The sequence below is a fragment of the Sceloporus occidentalis genome, unplaced genomic scaffold, assembly GCF_023333645.1.
Source record: "Sceloporus occidentalis isolate IW3139 unplaced genomic scaffold, rSceOcc1.0.p SCAF_189, whole genome shotgun sequence".
NCBI classification, from domain to species: Eukaryota; Metazoa; Chordata; class Lepidosauria; order Squamata; family Phrynosomatidae; genus Sceloporus; species Sceloporus occidentalis.
The window spans coordinates 1,135,165-1,157,282 of NW_028317169.1; the positions used below are offsets into that span (position 1 = coordinate 1,135,165).

The 22,118-nt window shown below is 41.8% G+C and overlaps 1 protein-coding gene across 2 annotated transcripts; it reads right to left on the reverse strand.

The window, feature by feature from the left end:
- Positions 1-326: 326 nt before the first annotated feature.
- On the reverse strand, positions 327-1,719 carry LOC149278437 (olfactory receptor 2B6-like). Of its 2 annotated transcripts, XM_089501955.1 has the most exons (2): positions 1,703-1,719; positions 327-1,257 (listed from the first exon to the last, which is right to left on the reverse strand). In XM_089501955.1, the coding sequence occupies exons 1-2, from the start codon at positions 1,717-1,719 to the stop codon at positions 327-329; spliced, it is 948 nt and encodes a 315-aa protein (XP_089358081.1). The 2 variants fall into 2 exon arrangements, with proteins under 2 accessions (XP_089358081.1, XP_089358082.1); XM_089501956.1 differs by lacking the exon at positions 1,703-1,719 and having other exon boundaries at positions 327-1,265.
- Positions 1,720-22,118: the final 20,399 nt, after the last annotated feature.

Here is a 22,118-nt window from a genome sequence, read left to right on the forward strand (position 1 = left end):
CAATTATCATTCTGTAGAATGTGTGTTTTCTTTCACCCTCTTAGTTAATACACTTCATTAGTAATCTGCACACAGGATATCCATCTTCATTATGAATAATGTGTTAGCTGCATTTATTCGTGTATATATAGTATATTAAAATAAATGTTCAAATATCAAAGAAATACACATTTGTTTTTAAAATTAAGGTTTTATTTTGTAGTCTTATGTAACACATGCCCCCTTTTTTTTTGAAATATAAAAAATTTAAATTCAGCATGCATATTTTTATAAATTCTGCAATAACAAAAATACATCACGTCTATTTGTACCTCCTAGATATGCTTTCAATTTCTTGCAAAGCTTTTCTTCTTGATAGTTTCCTTCAAAGCTCCTTTGACATCATTATTCCTAAGAGTGTATATAAGTGGATTCAGCATTGGGGTAACAATACTATAGAACATGGGAGCCATTTTGTCTTGATTATGAACGTGACGTTGTCCAGGTCTCATGTACATAAATGTGATGGTACCATAAAACAAGCAAACTACAATGATATGTGAAGCACAGGTAGAAAAAGCCTTCTTCCTCCCTGTAGAAGAACTTATTTTAAGAATGTTAGAGATGATGTAGACATATGTTACTAATATAAGGGAAAGGGGGATTGAGACCCCCAACACTGCACAAAAGAAAATTACAGACCTATTAAGCGAGGCATCTGCACATGCCAGCTCTAAAACTGCAGGCACTTCACAAAAAAAATGGTTAATTACATTAGGGCCACAGAATGGCAAGTGTAATGCAAAGACAGTGTGTGTTAATGAATTAATAAAACCTCCCATCCAGGAGCCAGTTGCCATCTTAATGCACAGAACTGGATGCATAATACTTGTGTAGTGTAAAGGACTACATATAGCCACGTACCGGTCATAGGCCATCATTAGCAAGATAAAGCATTCTGTGCCACCTAAGGTGAGATGAATACACATTTGGATTATACAGCCTTTGAATGAAATATTCTTTTTCTGTGACAAAAAATTTACAAGCATTTTGGGAACAATGCTCGATGTGTACCAAATATCCAAAAAGGATAAATTGCTCAAGAAAAAATACATAGGTGTGTGAAGTCGAGGGTCCACCTTGCTTATCCAGATGATAATTACATTGCCAATCAGCGATATAATGTAAAATGTAAGAAATACCACGAACAACCCAGTCTGAATCTTTGGCTGGCTAGAGAGTCCCAGAAGGATAAATTCCACCACAAAGGTTTGATTTCTTGTCATTGATGTTAATCTGAGGTTTGACAAAGAGAAAATGATATAATTCTAGTTTATGTCAAATTAAAGTAATTTGGAGTTTCATTTAGATTATGTTTTTGATGTTAAGGGATTTCATCTCTAAGCAGGTTGGTAACATGCTATTTCAAATATAACAAGTACTAAAATGAGATTCCCATAGGTTACCCACATCTGTGCCACTAACAAACTAGTTTGTGAAAGTCAAAATTACCTGTATGAAATATGATCATATCTTTTACATGGAAATAGTTAAAGTTTCAGTTCACAAGTTAAATCACTTAGTTCATGTCAAGAGAACAACTTGGTCTTAATAGCCATATCAAATAGAAAATGATTCTATGTTTTTATTATTTTATTAGTTAATAGATTATTGATGGGAATCATAAAAGAGAACTTCATGCTGGCTCCCCCACCTTGTTGACACCCATGCCAACTGCATAAAACCACAACTAGAATAAATAATGTACATCATATTTAACTAATCATTTAGAACATACAAACACTAATAATTCTGATGCTTTACTGGATTTCGCTTCATTTCACCCCATAAATGTACAAACCAGGACTCCTGCAATCAGTAGTCATCAGTGACACAGACTGTAAGCTCTATGGGCCAGGGACCTCTTTTTCTAATGTATTCATACCTACTGTACCCCAATCAAATACCATAATAAAAAGATATAATGAATAATGATGGCAAACTTGTCAGGTAGATTTAATAGTTTTACCACCGACTCTAAGTGAGCATGTTTAACAGAGAGTTAGTGTTGTAGGGAGGATAGAGACTGCATTCAGATTTAGGTAGTTTGAGTGTAAAGAAGCAGACCGAAGGACTGAGGACAGGCGAGCCAAGAGGCAACTAGAAAAGTCAGGAAAAGAACATAATCTAGGTATTATAAGCATACAGATTTCTTGCAGTATTTTGCATGGATTACCAAAGTAGTATATGGTTGTTTACAGTGTTTTTTTTATAATTAGTAAAATAGTTTGCAGAGCTCTGGTGAGAGTATTGTGTACAGTACAGGAGACTTCATCTCTAAAAAGATAATAGATATTTTCGTGAATACCGGACTTAACCAAGAGAATGAACACAATATTCCATAATAAATAGTAGATGTTAATACAGTGAGGGAGTTAATATATGGAGCAGTTATACAGCTATCCCAAACAATTTTGAGTATTTTACAGCAAGAAAGAAATTAGCTGTCTAAATAAGACAAATGATTCTTATCTGGCATCAATGTTTCTGTAATTTGATACAATAAAGAAGGGTATCCTAGGGTTCTAAAGAAAAGGTAGGAGATTGTTTTTCTGACACCAGCTGCCGACAATGTTTTTCCGTGAGGTGAACCTTTAAACGAAATATTTTCTAAATAAATACACCGACAAATGAAAAGCATAATCTTTGGGTACCTTAGAATTGATTAAATTATGACTTTAAGAATATCCCTTCTAAAAAGTTTCAATAATACTAGGTTTTCTTTATTATTTAACGGTAAATTGCCTTCAGTGAGCAAGAGGTGGAGTATTGTCATACTGATATATATATATATAAAGAAATCTGTAAGAGAATTTTACCGAACCGCTACATTCTATAAGAACGAAGTATTATGCATGGAAGACTTTTCATTTTCATGACCAGACAACTGTCAACATAATCACAGTGCTTTGTCTAGCAGTACCTGTGTATGAAGGGCTTACATGCATCTTGATTTTTTGATTTATAGATTTTTACCTGCATTATGCATTACAATTATAGGGACTCTATAGATGTACTATACAGATGATTTACAAGTGCATTCGGAAAGAGACACACAGAATGTGAGAGACAGACAGAGAGACTACCTATATTTTTAGGGAAACCACAGAATGTAACATTTTACTCTATATCACACTATATAGAAGTAATATTATACATATTTGTCATCAATTGAAACAGTGAATAAAGCAGTGCTGGATTAAGAGTTTCATAAACTGTTTGCTCAATGTCACTATTCTTGGTGGATCGCATACACAGAGTTATGTTTCTTTTTGTCCAATTTTTTGCAGCAGGTCCCATTAATAATAACTATTACTGAATCTTCAAAATCATTTTCCAAGTCAGTTTTGACATTAAATGTATATAACAGGAAGCTTATGGGTTCATATCTGTTATGCCTCTTACAAGTTCTATCTATCAAAGTATCTCTACAAATGAATCTACATGAATAATGAAAATTATTTTTGAAATAAATTACATTACCTTGATATTTTTAGACTTGTCTTTTGTGACATTTGACGCATCTAGGTTGATTGGATAATTTTGTCTTTCGTGGATATGAAATACAATGTGCATTCTTAATCCATAATGAGATACATAACTGAGAGACACCGTATTTTATACAATTGCTTGTGTATACTTGCCTTCTTTTTGTTTTGTATGGTTTTATTTTGCACAAGGGATTATGTCTCAAAATAGAATTTGAATGAGGCAAAAATGTTATTAGAAATATGTTTACAAAGAGTTCAAATCTGCTATTAACCCCATTCATGGTGCACACAAGCATTATGTCACTTTGCTGGGATTTCTGCCCCTTGTAACCATTATGAAACGTAATTGTTAAAATATATCATTCCGTTTTTAATATTTATTTTACATCTGTTAAATGCCATTACATAAAGCTACTCAATGTAGTTTTATTTGAAAACCATAATTATCTAAAATATAAATACATTCAATTGTGATATTGTATTTGTAAGTAAGGTATACAATACAGTACTGTGCAAACGTTTAAACGTGTCTGTTTATGTATGTGAAACTGTAACAGCGCTGTGGAATCTACCGGTGCTTTATAAATAAATGTAATGTAAGTCCTCTGAGCGCAACCTGGGTGCTGGGGCAAGTCCTTTGAGTACAATCTGGGTGTTAAGCAAGTCTTGTGGATGCAATTTGGGTGCTGGGCAAGTCATATGAGTGCAACCTGGTTGCTGGCAAGCCCCATGTATGCAGTCTCGGTGTTGGGGCATGCCCATACCTGGGAACTTCTGGACTCCGGCTACCCGGAGCCTTCCCTTGCGGGACGCGGGCAGGACTGCCCACTGATGTTGGTGGGAGTTCTCCTGATGTAAGTGGGCGGTCAGAGGCGTTCCCACCAATGGCGGAGGGAAACACCCCCATTTAAATGGAAAATGGGCAGGGATCGGGGTGTGTCAAAAGTAATGTGCTATGGAATGATACTTGGTCATTCAACATGGGTAAGCCTGAAGCCACAATTTAGTGTGACTAATCCTTGAAATAAATATTACACAAACACCAGGACAGGCTCTGCCACACCGACAAACCAAACACACACACACCAGGACAGGCTCTGCCACACTGACAAACCAAACACACACACACACACCAGGACAGGCTTTGCCCCACTGATACCCAGACACACATCAGGATAGGCTCTGCCACACTGAAGCATAAAAATGTATTGTCTACACTGCTTTGTCATTAAATCCCCCTATTGCATTTTTGTCCCCTTGTGTATTGATGCCCCAGCCAGGTCCCCCTTTAGTGTTGATTACCGTCTTCCCCCTTTGTGCAGTTATTCCCCCACACCCTTGTGTATTGCCCCCCAGCATTGATTTATGTGATGCCCCAACTAACCCCCTCCCTTGTGTATTGATGCCCCCACCAATTTTGTATTGGTTAATGTGATTCCCAAGCACAATCTTGTCTATTGTTGATGCCCCCACTGTCATGTGTATTACCCCCAGCCACACACACCCTGTTTATACTGATTTTGTGATGCCACAACCCAGCCACCCCTCCCTTTTGTTTTTAATTTTTAATGATGTCCCAAGGAAATCCCCCTTGAATATGGGTCTGTTTTTCTTTAACCCCCTATTTTTTGGTAATACTTACATTTTTGTGGTTTTTTTCCCCCTGCCTCCTCTGACGTGACGATCCCCTCCCTGTCACGAGGAACTCTTGACAGCCGCTGAGCAGCTGCAAGCAGGATTGAAAGCTGCTGTCGTACAGCAGTCAGACCGCCTCTGCCGGCGACTTACGAAATTAATGTGGCCGGGATGCACGCACCTTCCTATGGCCGTGCCTCAGCTCTTCATCCCACGTCTTTATAGGGGAGATGGTATTCTGCATACCGTTGTAACAAGAGGTTAGTTGAGTTGCTGTTGCCTGTCATCTCGAACCAGTCTGCCCATTCTCCTCTGACCTCTGACATCAACAAGGCATTCTCGTCCATACAACTACTGCTGCATTCTCTGTAAACCTTAGGGATGGTTGTGCTGAAAATCCAAGTAGATCAGTAGTTTCTGAAATACTCCGACCAGTCCGTCTGGCACCAACAACCATGCCACGTTCAATGTCACATAAATCCCCTTTTCTTCCCCATTCTGATGCTCGGTTTGAACTTCAGCAAGTTGTCTTGACCACGTCTACGTGCCTTAAGTGCGTTGAGTTGCTGCCATGTGATTATTTGTGTTAACAAGCAATTCAACAGGTGTAACTAATAAAGTGGCCGGTGAGTGTGTGTGTGTGTGTGTGTATATATAATATATATACACACACTTTCGATAACTCTCGAAAGCTTGTCTTTTAAATATTATGTTAGTCCAATAATACTGGCATTTGAAATACCCATGACTTCAAAGATGTCCCAAATAGGACATGAACACAGTCTGACCAGATGTAAATTGTTTTATTTTTTTAAATTTTGTATTAATTCAGTGAAATTGTAAATATAAATATAAATATATGCATTTACAAACATGATTCAATGAAAAAATAAACAAAGACATTGACATATACCTGATCACGAGGGCGATTTAAGCATCTTGCTAACACTATTTTTAGTATGTTGCCCAGCCTAGAATCTAGATATCTAGATTATTATATATTTTTTTTTAATCTATTTGTCATATCGCAATTTATGTACTTGTTCTATAGATAATGTATCTTCTCTACCTGATTACATCTGTAACTGTTAGATTTTTTGAGTTTTTAAAACTTCCCGAGGTGGTGTTACAGTTGATTTTCCAATTCCTGGCTATAATTGTTAAGGTACCCACTAAGGATTGTATTGCCAATTTTGTTTCGAAGAAAGAAAGTTTGAAGAGATGGATTAACTGTTTTCATTTTCTGTATATGATTAGTTTTGATAAAACTCAAGATTCTTGAATTCTTCCTTGATATTGGTGCTTGCACTTTTAGCTCTTAAAATTATTTCATGCTTTAAGCGTGGCAGCATATCTTAACATTCCTTGGCTGTTCTCAGCAGTGCCACATTCTTTCAGGTATAATTAAGAAAGTCAAAAATAGTAGATAAATTGATCAGAGAGTTAGTCAATGTATATTTGTCAGGATAATAACTGGCTGGGATCAAATCAGCTTTCTATTGCAATAAATAAAAGGAAGTCACTTACTGCAAAGCAGATCATGTAATCAAAACAATTAAATTAATCAAAATATGTATATATTGTGGCAGTAGTCCACTGCACTTTTAGAAACCAAATCAAGAAAGGAAGGACCAACTGACGACTAAGGTAATTGGTTGGTACACTGGCGGATCCCCTAACATGAAGTGCCAACAGGTACAACAAGTGACCTTCTGTCCATTAGCAGATCCGCAACATAAAGGATTTCAAAGGCTTGCTTCTTGTTCCACCTTGTTTGTTCACAAAAGCCACCACAGTCGTGTTGTCCAATAGATTGAGGATGGCTTTGTGTTAAAGATACGGAGCCAGAGTCCTCAAGGCCCTCCAGACTGCCCAGAGCTCCAGATAGTTGATATGAAGAAGACCTTCTTCGGGGGACCAGACCCCCTGCACAAACTCGCTCCCTGTAAAAACAGGAGTCCGCAGGTGAACTCTCCACAGCAATCCCCCAGAGGACATTCTTCCCCCGAGTCCACAAGTCAGAGAATGGCGCACCAATGTGCTAAGACGAGAGTGAGGAGAGGAGAGAGACCTGTCCCAATAGAGGAAGAGGAAAGCCAGAATAGCAAACCGAACCAAGGCTATAAGTCCCAGGAGTGACAGAACGTGTCAGATGGAAACAAATCGATCCATTAGGACCTGCCTAATGGCTTTGGTAGAGTCCAGAATCATGCCCAGATTTATCTTTCTCTGGTTGGGACCAGATGGGACTTCTCACAATTGATGATCTAACCAAGGTGCTGGAGGAGGGATGTGGTCTGGAGGAGACGGGAACGTAGAGTGCATTCTGAGGGAGCTACCACCAACCAGTCCTCCTGGTAGGGAATTACCGTAACACCTTAAAGTCTCAGAAAAGCCATGACTGCAGACATTAACTTTGTGAAAATCCTTGGTGCTGAGGAAATTATGAAAGAGAGAGCCTGAAACTGCAGATGTAGGAAGCTTGCTGCTGACGGAACTGTGACCCAAAAATGAATCTCTGGTGACCCTGTCTGATCAGGATGTGGAGGTAAGTGTCGTGAAGATTGATGGAGACCATAAAATCTCCTATGGACACGAGGACACACAGTACACTGCAGTCTCTCCATTTGGAACCTGCTATATCTGATAAAGCTATTGACGTGTTTGAGATCTATGACCAGCCTTTGGCACCGTTAAGACGGGAGGGTAAGCTCCCTGTTCTTGCAGGTGAACAGGAACCAACGTCTTTTCGTGCCGTAATTTGTTGATAAGCCAAACAAAACTCTGTCTTCTTGCTGGTTCCTGAGGAGTTATAGATAGAACTAATTCCTCTTCTCTTTCCCCACTGGGGCGCTGATAGGCTTTGTGACGCCCAGTACCCTGATTGGGTACTCCTGCCAAATGTTGCTTCCTCCTGCCAGGACACCAACAATTAACCCCTTCAGCGCCAGACAGAACCAGCGTTGTAGAGGGAAGGGGGAATGTCGCTGCACCGGAGCTGGGTTGGCACTGTGACTAGCCGAAGCTTAGCTACACAATGTGGCTATTGTCTTGAAAAGGACAATAAAGGATCATAGCAGCCCATCCGAAGCATCATCAAAACTCATCTTGAGGTGAAAAAACAGGGGTATTTAAACAGTAGAAGGGGTAATTTACACACGGCTCAGTATTTGCACTCAGCCCACCTGAGCCCAGTAGGGGGTCGCTATTGTAGTCTTGTGGGGAGGATGGTAAACATGGGCGCTTCCCTGACTTCTGGCTGAAACCTGCTGGTTATCAGATCCAGGTACACATACTGGCCATGGAGGTCTCTGAATAAAACACCCATAAACCCCCTTCCAAAATGCAGGAACTCCAAATCTGTCCAAGCTCCACAGTCTTTAATCTTTTGTAATTTGGGAAAAGTGGCACTCTGTACCAGGGCCCATAGTCTGTAGGAAGGAGGCTGCCACTCAGTCCCCTCCTGGAGCCCATGTTCAAAGGTAGACCAGAGTTCTTCTTTCAGCCAGGAGGGCAATTCCACCGCCGATTCCTGCTTGGCAGAAGAGCACAGCTTCTGAGAAGGGTCTTTTAAGGTCTTCTTGGATACGGAACAGACTTGGTGCTTGGCCTTGGAGTAAGCCTACCCAGGGGCCTCACTGAGTGCCGTGGATGGCAGCCTCAATGGACACCGGAACTGCATGAGTCTCTGCCTGGCAGTGTCTGCCCTACCGCTGCCGCCTCTATCAGTTGCTGTACTCTGAAGGATCAAATTCAATGACTTGTGTCATTTTGTTGAAATTCAGTCCCAGATCATGCTGCTGGATGTGTCTATACATTGGTGTAGTGCTGGTGGTTCTGCAATACTTAGATTTCTTTTTTTCCTTTTTTGTATTATGTTAACCACTTTATACTTTGGTTATTGAATATCTTTTAATTCTGTAAACATTTTTACAGCTCTATACTGGACATAAAACAGTTTAGATGATTGTCAAAAAACAATGAATTTCACAGGCTGAAATATGTTATTAAAAATACTTGAGTGCTTTTTATTTTATTAAGTATTTAGGTCACAATTAGTACCACATTTAACAACACTGTTTAATGATACGGTGGAGAAAGGGGGCTTTCTGAGAGAAATGATACGCGCTAACATTCTACCAATATTAAAAGAAGGTAAATCCCCTACGATGATCACAAATTACCGCCCGATACTGTCACGTACAAGTAGTTTGGAGACACCGTGGTCAGGTAGGACTCCAGGACAGAACAGTTCAGACAAGCCGAGGTCAGGATTCCGGAGAACAGGATAGCCGGTATACGTAGCCGAGGTCAGGATTAAGGAGATCAGGATAAACGATAAACAAGCCTTCATAAATTCCCACAGTATGTGCGCGCAGCAGAAGGACGCCGTGTACCAGGAGGTCTGCCTCTCCTGCGCGGCACTTCAGAGGAAGGCAGTGGAAGCGGCCTTGCGGTGGAGGGAGGTCTCCCTCGTGGCGGCTGCTGCGGAGGTGGACGTGCGGTGGAGGGGGGTCTCCCTCTCCTTCGTGGTGGCTGCTGCGGAGGTGGCCGTGCGGTGGAGGGAGGTCTCCCTCTCCCTCGTGGAGGCTGCTGCGGAGGTGGCTGTGCGGTGGAGGGGGGTCTCCCTCTCCTTCGTGGTGGCTGCTGCGGAGGTGGCCGTGCGTTGGAGGGGGGTCTCCCTCTCCCTTGTGAAGGCTGCTGCGGAGATGGCCGTGCGTGGGAGGGGGGTCTCCCTCTCCTGCATGGAGGCTGCTGCGGCAACATGGGAGTCGAGGGCAGGTAAGTAACAGTACCCCCTCTCAAAAGGGCGCTCTCAGGGCGAGAAGGGCGTCTAGCGTGAAATGCGCGTATCAATCGCGGAACGGAGAGTCGTGCCGCTGGTATCCAGGAACGCTCCTCAGGACCGAGACCTCTCCATTGCACCAAATACTGTAGGCTGCCTTGCTGCCGCCGGGAATCGAGGATGACCTGAGGAGTGCGCCCCTCCGAAGCCCTTCTGGAAGTCTCAGCCGTGGAACGTGCACCTCGGGTAAACTGGTTGCAGACCAGAGGTTTCAATAGCGAGGCGTGAAATACCCGAGGAATGCGAAGCGTTCTGGGTAGCGAGAGATAGTAAGCCACTGGATAAATCCAACGTAAAACCGGAAATGGCCCAATAAACCGTGGAGCCAACTTCATGGAAAGGACCCGGAGTCTCAGGAACCGAGTAGACAGCCAAACCCTATCGCTAGGCCGATACGAGGGGTTGGGAGAACGTTTCTTGTTGGCCTGACGTTGCTGGAGCTGAGCGGTGCGTTCCAGTGCAGAGTGAACCGAAGCCCAGGTGGCACGGATGGAAGCATGCCTCTCTTCCAGATCCGGAACAGGAGAAACTGGCAACGTCTCTGGGAGAGACTGTGGATGGAGACCATACAGGCAAAAAACGGAGAGATCCTGGTAGACTCCTGGAGCGTGTTATTCCGTGCGAATTCTGCGAACGGCAGCAGATTAACCCAATTATCCTGATGGTCATCGATGAAGAGACGCAGGTACTGCTCCAGATGTTGATTCGCTCTCTCCACTAGACCGTTCGTCTGAGGGTGATAAGCCGAGGAGAAGGCCAAGGTGATGCCCAAGGACTTAGTAAATTCGCGCCAGAACCTTGCTACGAATTGGGTGCCTATGTCCGACACGATTTCAGACGGCACTCCGTGGAGCCGAACAATCTCTCGGATGAAGATATCAGCCAAGGTTGAGGCGTTGGGTAACTTCCGTAGTGGAATGAAGTGCGCCATCTTCGAGAAACAGTCCACCACGACGAGGATCACAGTATGTCCCCTGGACGGAGGCAACTCAACAATAAAGTCCATGGCCACATGAGTCCGGGGAACCGAGGGACAAGGAAGTGGTCGAAGGAGACCAGCAGGACGAGTACGAGAGGACTTGTTGGCTGCGCACCTAGTACAGGACTGGACAAAAGCTGTAACATCCCTGCCCCAGTGAGGCCACTAAAAGGCGTATATAGTCGTGTATACATGCGGGATAGCGCGTCTGCTTTAGCGTTCTTTGAACCGGGACGGTAAGTCAGCACAAAGGGAAAGCGGGAGAGGAAGAGAGCCCATCTGGCCTGACGAGGGTTGAGACACTTGGCCGACTCCATACATTGGAGATTCTTATGATCAGTCAGGATCAACGTAGGTACAGAAGCCCCCTCCAGCAGGTGACGCCACTCCTCCAATGCCAGTATAACCGCCAACAGTTCCTTGTTCCCGACATCGTAATTCCGTTCAGATGCGGAAAAGTGCCTGGAGAAGTAGCCACACGGATGCAGTGGTCCGCTGTAGGAAGCCTGTTGGGAGAGTATAGCTCCAACTCCCGACTCAGAAGCATCCACCTCCAGAACAAACGGCAGAAGAGGATTGGGATGCCGTAACACCGGGGCTGTCGTGAACTTCTCTTTGAGAAGAGCAAACGCAGAGATGGCCTCGGAGGACCACTCTTAGACATTGGCCCCTTTCTTGGTTAAGTCTGTGAGAGGTGCAACAATCCTTGAGTAATTACGGATGAAGCGTCTGTAGTAGTTGGCGAAACCAAGGAAACGCTTAAGTGCCTTGAGGCCTATAGGCCGTGGCCAGTCCTTAATCGCCAGTACCTTAGATGGGTCCATATCGAACCCCCTCAGGAGTGATAACGTATCCCAGGAAAGTCACTTTGCGGGTCTCAAAGACGCACTTGTCCAATTTGGCAAACAGGCCGTGATGTCGCAGACGACTCAATACTTGACGAACCTGTTTGCGATGGGTGGGTAAGTCCACAGAGTAAATGAGGATGTTGTCCAGATAAACCACGACAAATTGTTTAAGGAAGTCCCGAAGACAGTCGTTAATAAACTCCTGAAACACCGCCGGACCATTGCACAGACCGAACGGCATGACTAGGTACTTGTAGTGTCCGGAACGTGTGTTGAATACTGTTCTCCATTCATGGCCGGCACGGATACGAACCAAGTTGGTAAAGATCTGGGCCCCACGTAACCTATCGAAGAGTTCGGAGATGAGGGGAATAGGATACGAATTGCGTCTCGTAATCCTATTCAGGCTATACATGGCCTCAGCTCCCCGTTCTTCTTCTTCTCCTTCTTGTCAAACACATCCGCAAAGTCTCGGTATTGACTGGGAAGGGCTGTCGCGACAATCTCCGGCGTAGTAGACACCATGGCCAGTCTAATGGGTTCGGTGCAGTGTTCCCCACAGGTTCGATTCCAAGAAGTGATCTCTCCTGTCGTCCAATCGATGGTAGGATTGTGAGTCTGCAACCACGGGAAACCCAAAACGACTGGAGTAGAGGGAGAGCAGATAACTAGGAACTGAAGTCTCTCGTTGTGAAGCATGCCTACGGAGAGTGTCACCGGTATAGTAGTCTGAGTAACCTGAGCCGGATGAAGCGGTCTGCCGTCAATGGCCTCAAGTCTGACAGGCGTGTCCTTAGGCATGGTGGGAATGAGCTGCTGTACACAAAAACGGGCATCGATAAAGTTCTCTGCAGCTCCGGAGTCCAAAAAAAAGCGTCTGTGTGCAAACGCTTCCCTCAGGCCAGGATACCCGAATCGGCACCGTCATCCGAGTGCCGCTAGAAACAGAGGACAGACCCAGCATACCCAAAGCAGGTCTTCTCTCACGTGCTCTCAAACTGTCCCGTTGCACCTGACGCTCGCGGAGACGAAGGTCGATCTGAGTCACGTATGAAATTACAGAATCCAGATCAGAGGGAAGATCTTGAGCAGCGATCTCGTCCTTCAAAGTCTCTGATAATCCATTCAGAAAAGCTGCAATAAGTGCCTCACCAGTCCAGTTCACCTCCGCCATAAGGTTGCGACATTCAATAGCATAGTCCATCAGAGGACACTCCCCTTGACGAATGTTAAACAGAGAGGAAGAAGCGGTAGACCTCCTGCCTGGCACGTCGAATACGGAGCGTAGTGCGGAGACAAATTCCGAGTAGGAGCAAACTACTGGAGTACTCCTCTCCCATAAAGGAGATGCCCATGCCAGAGCCTTGTCGGTAAGGAGCAAAATAATGTACCCAACCTTAGCCCGGTCAGAAGCAAAGTTCAAAATGTATTTCGCACTGATTCAGGAACCCCCGACAGGTAGCAGGATCTCCTCCGTAACGTTGTGGCGGTGGAAGATTCATAGGAACATGAACCACAGGAACTGGAGTCGGAGAAGGAACCGGTGGGGACGCTACTGCTGGAGAATGCATCTGTAGTCCGGAATCAGTGCGCTGGAGCGCCTGGGCAAACTGATCCAGACGATGATCCATCTCATCCAGACGATTCTCACAGGAACCTTGAAGTCCCACCGAAGCGGGTCTCATGATGGCCTTCTGATTCTGTCACGTACAAGTAGTTTGTAGACACCGTGGTCAGGTAGGACTCCAGGACAGAACAGTTCAGACAAGCCGAGGTCAGGATTCCGGAGAACAGGATAGCCGGTATACGTAGCCGAGGTCAGGATTAAGGAGATCAGGATAAACGATAAACAAGCCGAGGTCAGGATACAGGATAACAACGTAGTCAGGCAAGCCGAGGTCAAACACAGGAATCAAGAAGGTAAACGCTATCTGGGTGCTAGCACAAGGCATAGACGACCATCAGAAGGCAAGGTGAAACTAGTCTGACGGGTTTAAATGGAGAACCGCAGAGGAAGTCTGAATCTCCCATCAGCCCCTCATGACATCACTTCCGGTGTCTGTGAATCGCGGCCATCTTGTGGATGGCGTAATCTCTTCATAAATTCCCGCAGTATGCAATATCCCACTAGAGGGCGAGCGCGCAGCAGCAAGACGCCGTATACCAAGAGGTCTGCCTCTCCTGCACGGCACTTCAGAGGAAGGCAGTGGAAGCGGCCTTGTGGTGGAGGGAGGTCTCCCTTGTGGCGGCTGCTGCGGAGGTGGACGTGCGGTGGAGGGGGGTCTCCCTCTCCTTCGTGGCGGCTGCTGCGGAGGTGGCCGTGCGGTGGAGGGAGGTCTCCCTCTCCCTCGTGGAGGCTGCTGCGGAGGTGGCTGTGCGGTGGAGGGGGGTCTCCCTCTCCTTTGTGGTGGCTGCTGCGGAGGTGGCCGTGCGTTGGAGGGGGGTCTCCCTCTCCCTCGTGAAGGCTGCTGCGGAGATGGCCGTGCGTGGGAGGGGGGTCTCCCTCTCCTGCGTGGAGGCTGCTGCGGCAACATGGGAGCCGAGGGCAGGTGAGTAACAGATACCCTTAATTAATGTGGATGTTAAAATATTCGCCTCCATCTTAGCCACGAGGATGAAGTCTATTCTAAATACAATAATTCACAGAGATCAAATTGGTTTTGTCCCGGGTAGATCATCTACCTACAATACAAGAAGAATAATAGATATTATGGACGCATCTGCTAGATTGAAAATCCCTTTACTCACTATAGCGGAAGATGCAGAAAAGGCGTTCGACCGGGTCAGTTGGACATTTTTAGATTTGGTATTACAAAGAAATGAAATTCATGGATGGATGCACAGAGCTATTTTTTCCATGTATTCAGATCTATTCCTTCGGCTAGAATAGTAGGTCCAAATCTGTGCTCCCCATGGATCCAATTGCGAAATGGCACCCGTCAGGGATGCCCTTTATCACCTCTACTATATATTATCTCAATGGAACCTTTAGCTATAAACATCAGAGGCAATGACAAGATAAAAGGATTCCAAACTAAAACTAAGAGTTTAAAATTAAATATGTATGCAGATGATGTACTAGTTACACTAACTGACCCGGTCGAATCCCTTAAATATTTGATGGACGAAATTAACAGCTATATAATGGGAAAACACTGGGGACGACTGACATGGAAAAGGACTTAGGAGTTTTAGTTAACAGTAAATTTACCTGTAGCGACCAGTGTCAGGCAGCTGCTGCTAAGGCAAATAAAATCATGGGGTGCATCAAAAGGGGCATAGATGCCCACGACAAGGAAATAATTCTACCCCTGTACAAGTCACTAGTCAGACCACACATGGAATACTGTGTACAGTACTGGGCACCAGTGTACAAGAAAGATATAGTGGAGCTGGAGAGGGTTCAAAGACGGGCAACCAGAGTAATAAGGGGAATGGGAGGACTACAGTACCCAGAAAGATTATCAGAATTGGGGTTATTTAGTTTGGAAAAAAGACGGCTTAGGGGGGGACTTAATAACTATGTATAAATATATAAGGGGACAGTACAGAGATCACTCCCAGGACCTATTTATACCCAGGACTGTATCTATAACAAGGGGACATCCTCTACGGCTGGAGGAAAGAAGGTTTCTACACCAGCACAGACGGGGGTTCTTTACAGTAAGAGCGGTGAGATTATGGAACTCTCTGCCAGAGGAAGTGGTGATGGTAAACTCAATAAAAGAGTTCAAAAGGAGCCTGGACGTGTTTCTTGAAAGCAATAATATTACAAGTTATGGATATTAGATTAATAGGGACAGAACGTTGATCCAGGGATTTATTCTGATTGCCATATTTGGAGTCGGGAAGGAATTTTCCCCCTGGTATGGGGCAATTGGCATCTGCTTCATAAGGGTTTTTTGCCTTCCTCTGGATCAACACAGTAGGGACACAATATGTATATAGGTTGAACTTGATGGACTTTGGTCTTTTTTCAACCTTATGAACTGTTACTATGTTACTATAGTGGGGTCTCAAATTATAAGGTTAATACAACCAAGACTGTTCTTCTGGGGAAAAACCTAGACAAAGATACTGAAAAAGTAATAACCCATCGATATGATTTTACCTGGACAAAAACTCGACTTTAGATATCTGGGTATTTCTATTTCTTCGGACGTTAAAAGACTTATGGAAATTAACTTCTTAAATTTGATGAAAGATACAAACAGACAACTGAAAGAATGGCAGTGTATAGAATTATCGTGGTGGGGTAGAATTTAATTAATGCTTATATTTTACCAAAGTGGTCATACCTGTTCCAAATGTTACCTTTAAAAGCCTCTGACCAATGGTTCTCCTTGATCCAAAGAAGTTTCTCAAACTTTATTGTGAGGGGCAAAAGACCTAGATTAAAACAAAGTATATTAATTAAAAAAAACCCATTTTGGAGGTATTTCTTTTCTGAGCATAAGAAACATCTACTCAGCCAATATGATTGTCCATATATATATAGGATGCAATTAACTCAAGCTAAAGAAGAAGGCTGGTATGAGATAGAAGAAGCTCTAGGCGGAGGGATAGTGTTAGACTCTCTTATCTGGAATAACCGAGGTTTAAAATATATAAAAGAAAATATTGGAGGTAGTCTAATTTTAGACCAATTGATCCCTATCTGGGAGAATCAAAAGAAACATTGGAAAATAGATAAAACAACTAATTTCCATCGTCTAGATGTTTTGGTATTTAATACAGAGGATCTTGATATAAAAAGATGGAAACAACAAGGATTAAAATACATTGACCACTTGCTTATAGATGGTAAAATTAAATATTTTTCCAACCTACAAGATGAATATCAACTCCCATCAACAGAGATATTTAAATACTTAAGAATAAAGAATGCTCTTAGCAGTTCAATAATGAAAAGCACTCCGCAGACAGATAAACTTAGTGAAATCCTTAGTTCAAATAAAGTAGACCGAGTAACAGCCAAAGTCCTCAAATTAATGCAAGAATGGGATCTAACACCAGACCCTCCATGTATAAAAATTTGGGAAAAGGAACTAAATTATAAAATTGGTCGATCTGATTGGTTCCATGCACAGCTAAGCACTAATAAAGCCATACATTGTATAAGCCTCCTAGAGACTCGGTATAAGGTTGTTAATAGGTGGTATCTAGTCCCTTCTACGATAAAAAAAAAATGACCCTTCTTGCTCTTCTTTATGTTGGAGGTGTAATAAGAAAGGGGGTACCTATCTTCATATATGGTGGAAATGCGAAGAAATTAGCTGTGAATGGACCAGACTTTTTGACCTACTGGAATCTCTAATAAAAATTAAATTTAGAAAAACTCCAGAATTGGCTCTTTAAATTGGCCGAAACTAAAAAACAGAGATAAATTATTATTAACCCATTGTTTAGTAGCAATGAAGATTTCAATTGCTACAAATTGGAAATCTTCCTCCCCTTTTGTTTGGAACTATTTTTATAAACAACTTGTCTTTCAAGCCCGAATGGAAAGAGCAATTATCTGGCCTTTTCTAAATTCTTATAAATCTTTTCAATCATGGGATCATTGGCTTAAAATATTAGAAGAACCAGGTCTAACTTCTGACTCTTATATAGATTGCATACTATTCCTTGCTCGTGAGTTGGTATAATCATCTTATTAAAGTTTGTGTTTTGACCATTTAGGTGCAATTTCCGCTACTTAAATAGTTTATACATATATTTATTGCTCTCTCTCCACCCGCGCCATGAATGTCTTATCTATGTAGTAAGGGGGATTCCTCTATAGAACTTAAACATAGACAAAAAAGAAAGAAAAAAAAAAAAATACTTGAGTGCTTTTCTATATAAACAAAATTTTAAATTAACAGATCTATCCATTATTTTATTTCTATAAAGATTTAATCACAAACACACAAAGTTTTTTAGTGCAGGAGGAATGGCTGGTGGAAAGGTCATGATTGCAAACATCTAACCTGCCATATTTAAAGTATATAATGGAGCTATCTACCTCTACCTACCAAGATATCCAAAGATGCTTCTTCTGTGCCAGAGGTTGTCAACCAGCAAAGGAAAACCAGTCAAATGCACAACACTACCACTTTTTGCCCCTGCCAGCATTGTCTAAATATATCAGGCATTTAAGCTCCCACAGTGGTCTTGGTGTCATTAAGGAGTTATCCAGTGGTATATTTACCTTTGGACCTCCCTAGGCTAGAACCCCCAGTCCCTATCCACGGTCAGCATCATTGGTACAACAAAAGAACGGCATGCATCTTTCAAAAACGGAGTGCCAGTGTGGTGACATAAGTATTGTTGTCAATGTTTTTGCCAGTTGAACTCTTCCTGTATCACATGTCTTTTGATATGTTAACGAGGGCACAACTACAGTGATTTACAGTGTTGAATGCAAAATCTTAGTTCAGTCTCTCTCTGCCCACCATCCTGCATGGATGGGGCAACCAGTGGTGTGCTGGGTTATGTTGGACCTTTAGGTTGCAGGTTAGTCTTGGAAAGTGTTGCATTGTATGTTGGGCTGTCATCCATTTATTGTATGTTACTGTGTTTTTGTGTTATATTTTTTATTTTGGTTTAACACCACAGCCAGTATAGGGCATCATATGTATCTTAAAGGCGCGTATCTACACCAGGTCTAGACAGGGATACATCACTGGAGTGATCGATATACTGTTTCTTATACAGATCATATTCGTTACAAATGTTGAAAGGTACTATATTTCAAAATGGTAGGTTTCAGTTTGCCATCAAACATATTGCCGTCAACATTCAAGCTAAAAAATTCAAACTTTTAAACATAGTACGTAAACCACTGATTAAATAAACACATTGTAATGCAAATATAGACTTTTATTTTGTTGAAATTTAATTATGAAAGGTGTAAAATGATGCATTACAAAACAGAAACCTAGGTTCATGAACTGCATATTTTTAAATACCACTGTACATTTTTAACATTAAAAAAAGGAAAAACGGTAAGTGAAGAACATTCACAAGACTTGTTTTTTATGGTAAGCAAAACTGAAAATAAGTACTATATTATTTGTAGGATATTAAATTTTGCTGGTTTAACCCCTTCATGTGCCGCTTGGCTGTTCCAACTCACCGCAAAACTCAGGCAGCCAAAGAATAAGGGAAATTGAACACTCACAATGCTCTGAGTATTGGCACATTAAGGCATCAAAATGGCTACTGAATTTTCCTTCCATTAAACTACAAGCAACATCTGAATTAGACTTCCACATTACTCAAACGCTAACCCCTCATTACTGTTTAACAAATCAAAAGGAAAACAGTGCGTACATCGACATATTGCAAACATGGGTAAACTGTGAATTAGATTTATAGCTAACCAAAAAATAAAGTGTTAAGTGTTTGCTTCAAAAACTGAAGCCATGTACCATTTCACTAAATACTATTAAAACCCAGTTTCCTGGGAGGATAAAGATGGAAATATTGGAAGTATTACTAGGCTACCAGAAAGTCCCGATTTCACTAGAGTACGAACCAGTCTTAGCGTAGATTCCTTTACAGATTAAACTATTTCATGGATAGTTGTTGGTGTGGAACAAACACATGCGGCCACTCCAAGGTCGAGAAAGACATGGACACACCTCGGAAAACAAACTTGTCTAAAGCATATAACGGAGGATACTCCAAGTAGTTCGTTCGTGGTTTATATTAATCATTGTCACATATAGAACGAAACATTTGACCTAATGATGGCGCTGCATTATTATTTGGACTGTAGCCGTTGTACTACGTTAATCTAAAGGGAAGCCAAAATAATCCAGTTGCAGCAGTCATAACAGGCAAATGTGAAGGACGATTTACTAGCATAAGATATTGTTGTCCTATTTATTGTCATACAAGGTCCCGCAATGCTAGATCACACACAGCTTTTAACCCTTTAAGTGCCAGAGGGGCAGTTTTAATAATATGGTGCTTAACGCTTTGTCAAATCATTAATCTCTTTGGCAGATAAACAGTTAAAAACATACATTTAGAGAAGCAGAAAAAAATCCATAAATAACAGTGTTGCTTAATTACACAACAAGAAAGAATCATTGGACTTTCCATTTTGGACAAATCTTATATCAATGGGGTTTATTCAGTAACATTAGAGCTATATGGGATTTGCGGTTTCAACTCCTTGTCTTAACTAAAAATTCTAAAGGCCCAACCCCAGTGAGCTTCTGCTACAGGAAAAGCCTGGTTGCCATGTTTAATACGTATTTGAATAAGCCTTCTTACCTATTGATTTATACATTATACAGAGTGATCTTGGCCCTTCTTGCTGGAGAAACTTGTCGGTGTTGGCCTTTCATAATGAAGTGAAGCAACTCTGTTGCCAAATATTTTACTGAATAAGCCCCATTGTCTAAATAGAAATGTACTTTAAAAGATAAATTACTACCATATGATATATTGAGCCTAAATTATTTTTTTTTATTATAATACAAAATCTCTAAAATAAAATATTTTCTTTAAAACACATTTGATAAGTGCAACTGAAAGTGCACATGTTGTTAAACATCTATAAAAGAGCATAAAAAAGGCATATTGTAGAAAAGAAAAAAATCCCTTTTAACCAACTGTTGACCATATATGTTCTATGCCCTCTTGTTAAACAGGCTGCCCTTTAGGTCTAAGGTGACTTCTAATAATCTAGTTGAGGACAGATAGATGTTCAAAATCAGGCTGCACAAAGCTTGCAACACACATTTGCTAGAAATTTTACGGCACATGATTATGGGATATTTGATTTGTCAATAGCCAACACATTGCATTTCTAGTGAAATAATCAATTGGAAGGAGCACACCTTGCATGCTGCCCTCAAAATTATTTTGGCCTGACCTCAGAACTACATAAACACAGGAGTCATTTATCATGTCTGTCACAAAAAGAATCCCAAAATATTAATTAGTGGCAGTACAGAACAGAGGAAATTAGCTTTATATATTAACTATATTGCCTTACGGCTATGCAAATGCTGGCCTATAAGCCATGTGATTACTTTATGTAAGGCTGCTGTTGCAAATCCTGATGCACAATACTTTAAACCCTACTTCTCCCCCCAATTATTCAAAGTGAAAAAGTTAGAAGGGTACATTTGAGGAAGAATCAATGATGTCAATATGTCAAAGTCTTTCACATTCCATTTTTGCAACGGACCTAAAAAATTCATCTTCACACTTCCAAGACAAGGATATCGCATGTTTGTTTTTTAGGAACCTTTTGTAAGTAAATGGCTCAAAATTTCTTTAACACAGATAATTAGGTCTACCAAAAGCCACAAGTGCATGAAGTCCCTTTGTAAAGACCTTGTCATCATCGCTATTGCTACATTCAGTGCCCTGTATGCATTTGCCCAGTTTTCCCGCAACCAGCTCTCTGCATTTAGTGGTGCACATACAGCCAGCACCAAACAGCCCCAGCTTACGTGAGATTTCCAGGTGATCTTTCCTGCCACTGACTGGCTGCTTTAAGCAGACACAATGTTTGTGAATACCAAAGCAAGGGATTGGCTGCAGATTCTTCTAAAGATTTTTTTTTTTTTCTCCTTGCATGAATATTAAAGTAGTCAAAGTACTTTAAAATACATTTTTGTTGGCAAGACCGTAAGGGACATAAGACTGTCCCTTTAAGCAATGATGTTAAATATCGGATATAAAGGGATAAATGGCTCATTTATCAAAGCTCATAGGGCTGCATGGACCATATTTGTATCCAATAAGTTCCTGAACAAAGGATCCTTTACATTTCCAAACTCCAAAGTCTGATAAGGCAATATTACAAACATATTTAGCAGAATTAATAAAATATGCAAAACTAGCCTACAAATTTTGTACTCTTGATGTGTAAGGATTTTTAGGCACACTTTACATATTGCATCTTTATATAAGAATTATGTTCAAAGTGCAGATTGGGTCACATCAGTTATGGCAGCTATAATCATACTTCCAGGGGACTACTCATTTTGCTTTCTAATTTGCTCGTTCTCTCTCAATTGCTGTTCTGCATGTAAGCCAAATTGTATTTCCCAATTTTCAAGCAGTGTAGCTTTTAAGAAGTTGTTAATTTCTAGATGTAAGTTGGTACATAACCAGGGGCAGGCAGTGATAGCCTACTGCTAAAAATGCCCAGTAGGTAAACGTTGTATTTTTGGCATCCGCCCAGGGAAGCCCCACCACGTTGCAAGGAAAATGCAAAGTGGAGCTAAATATTTGATTTGGTGTGGGCACTGAGGATGCTGCCTTAGGTC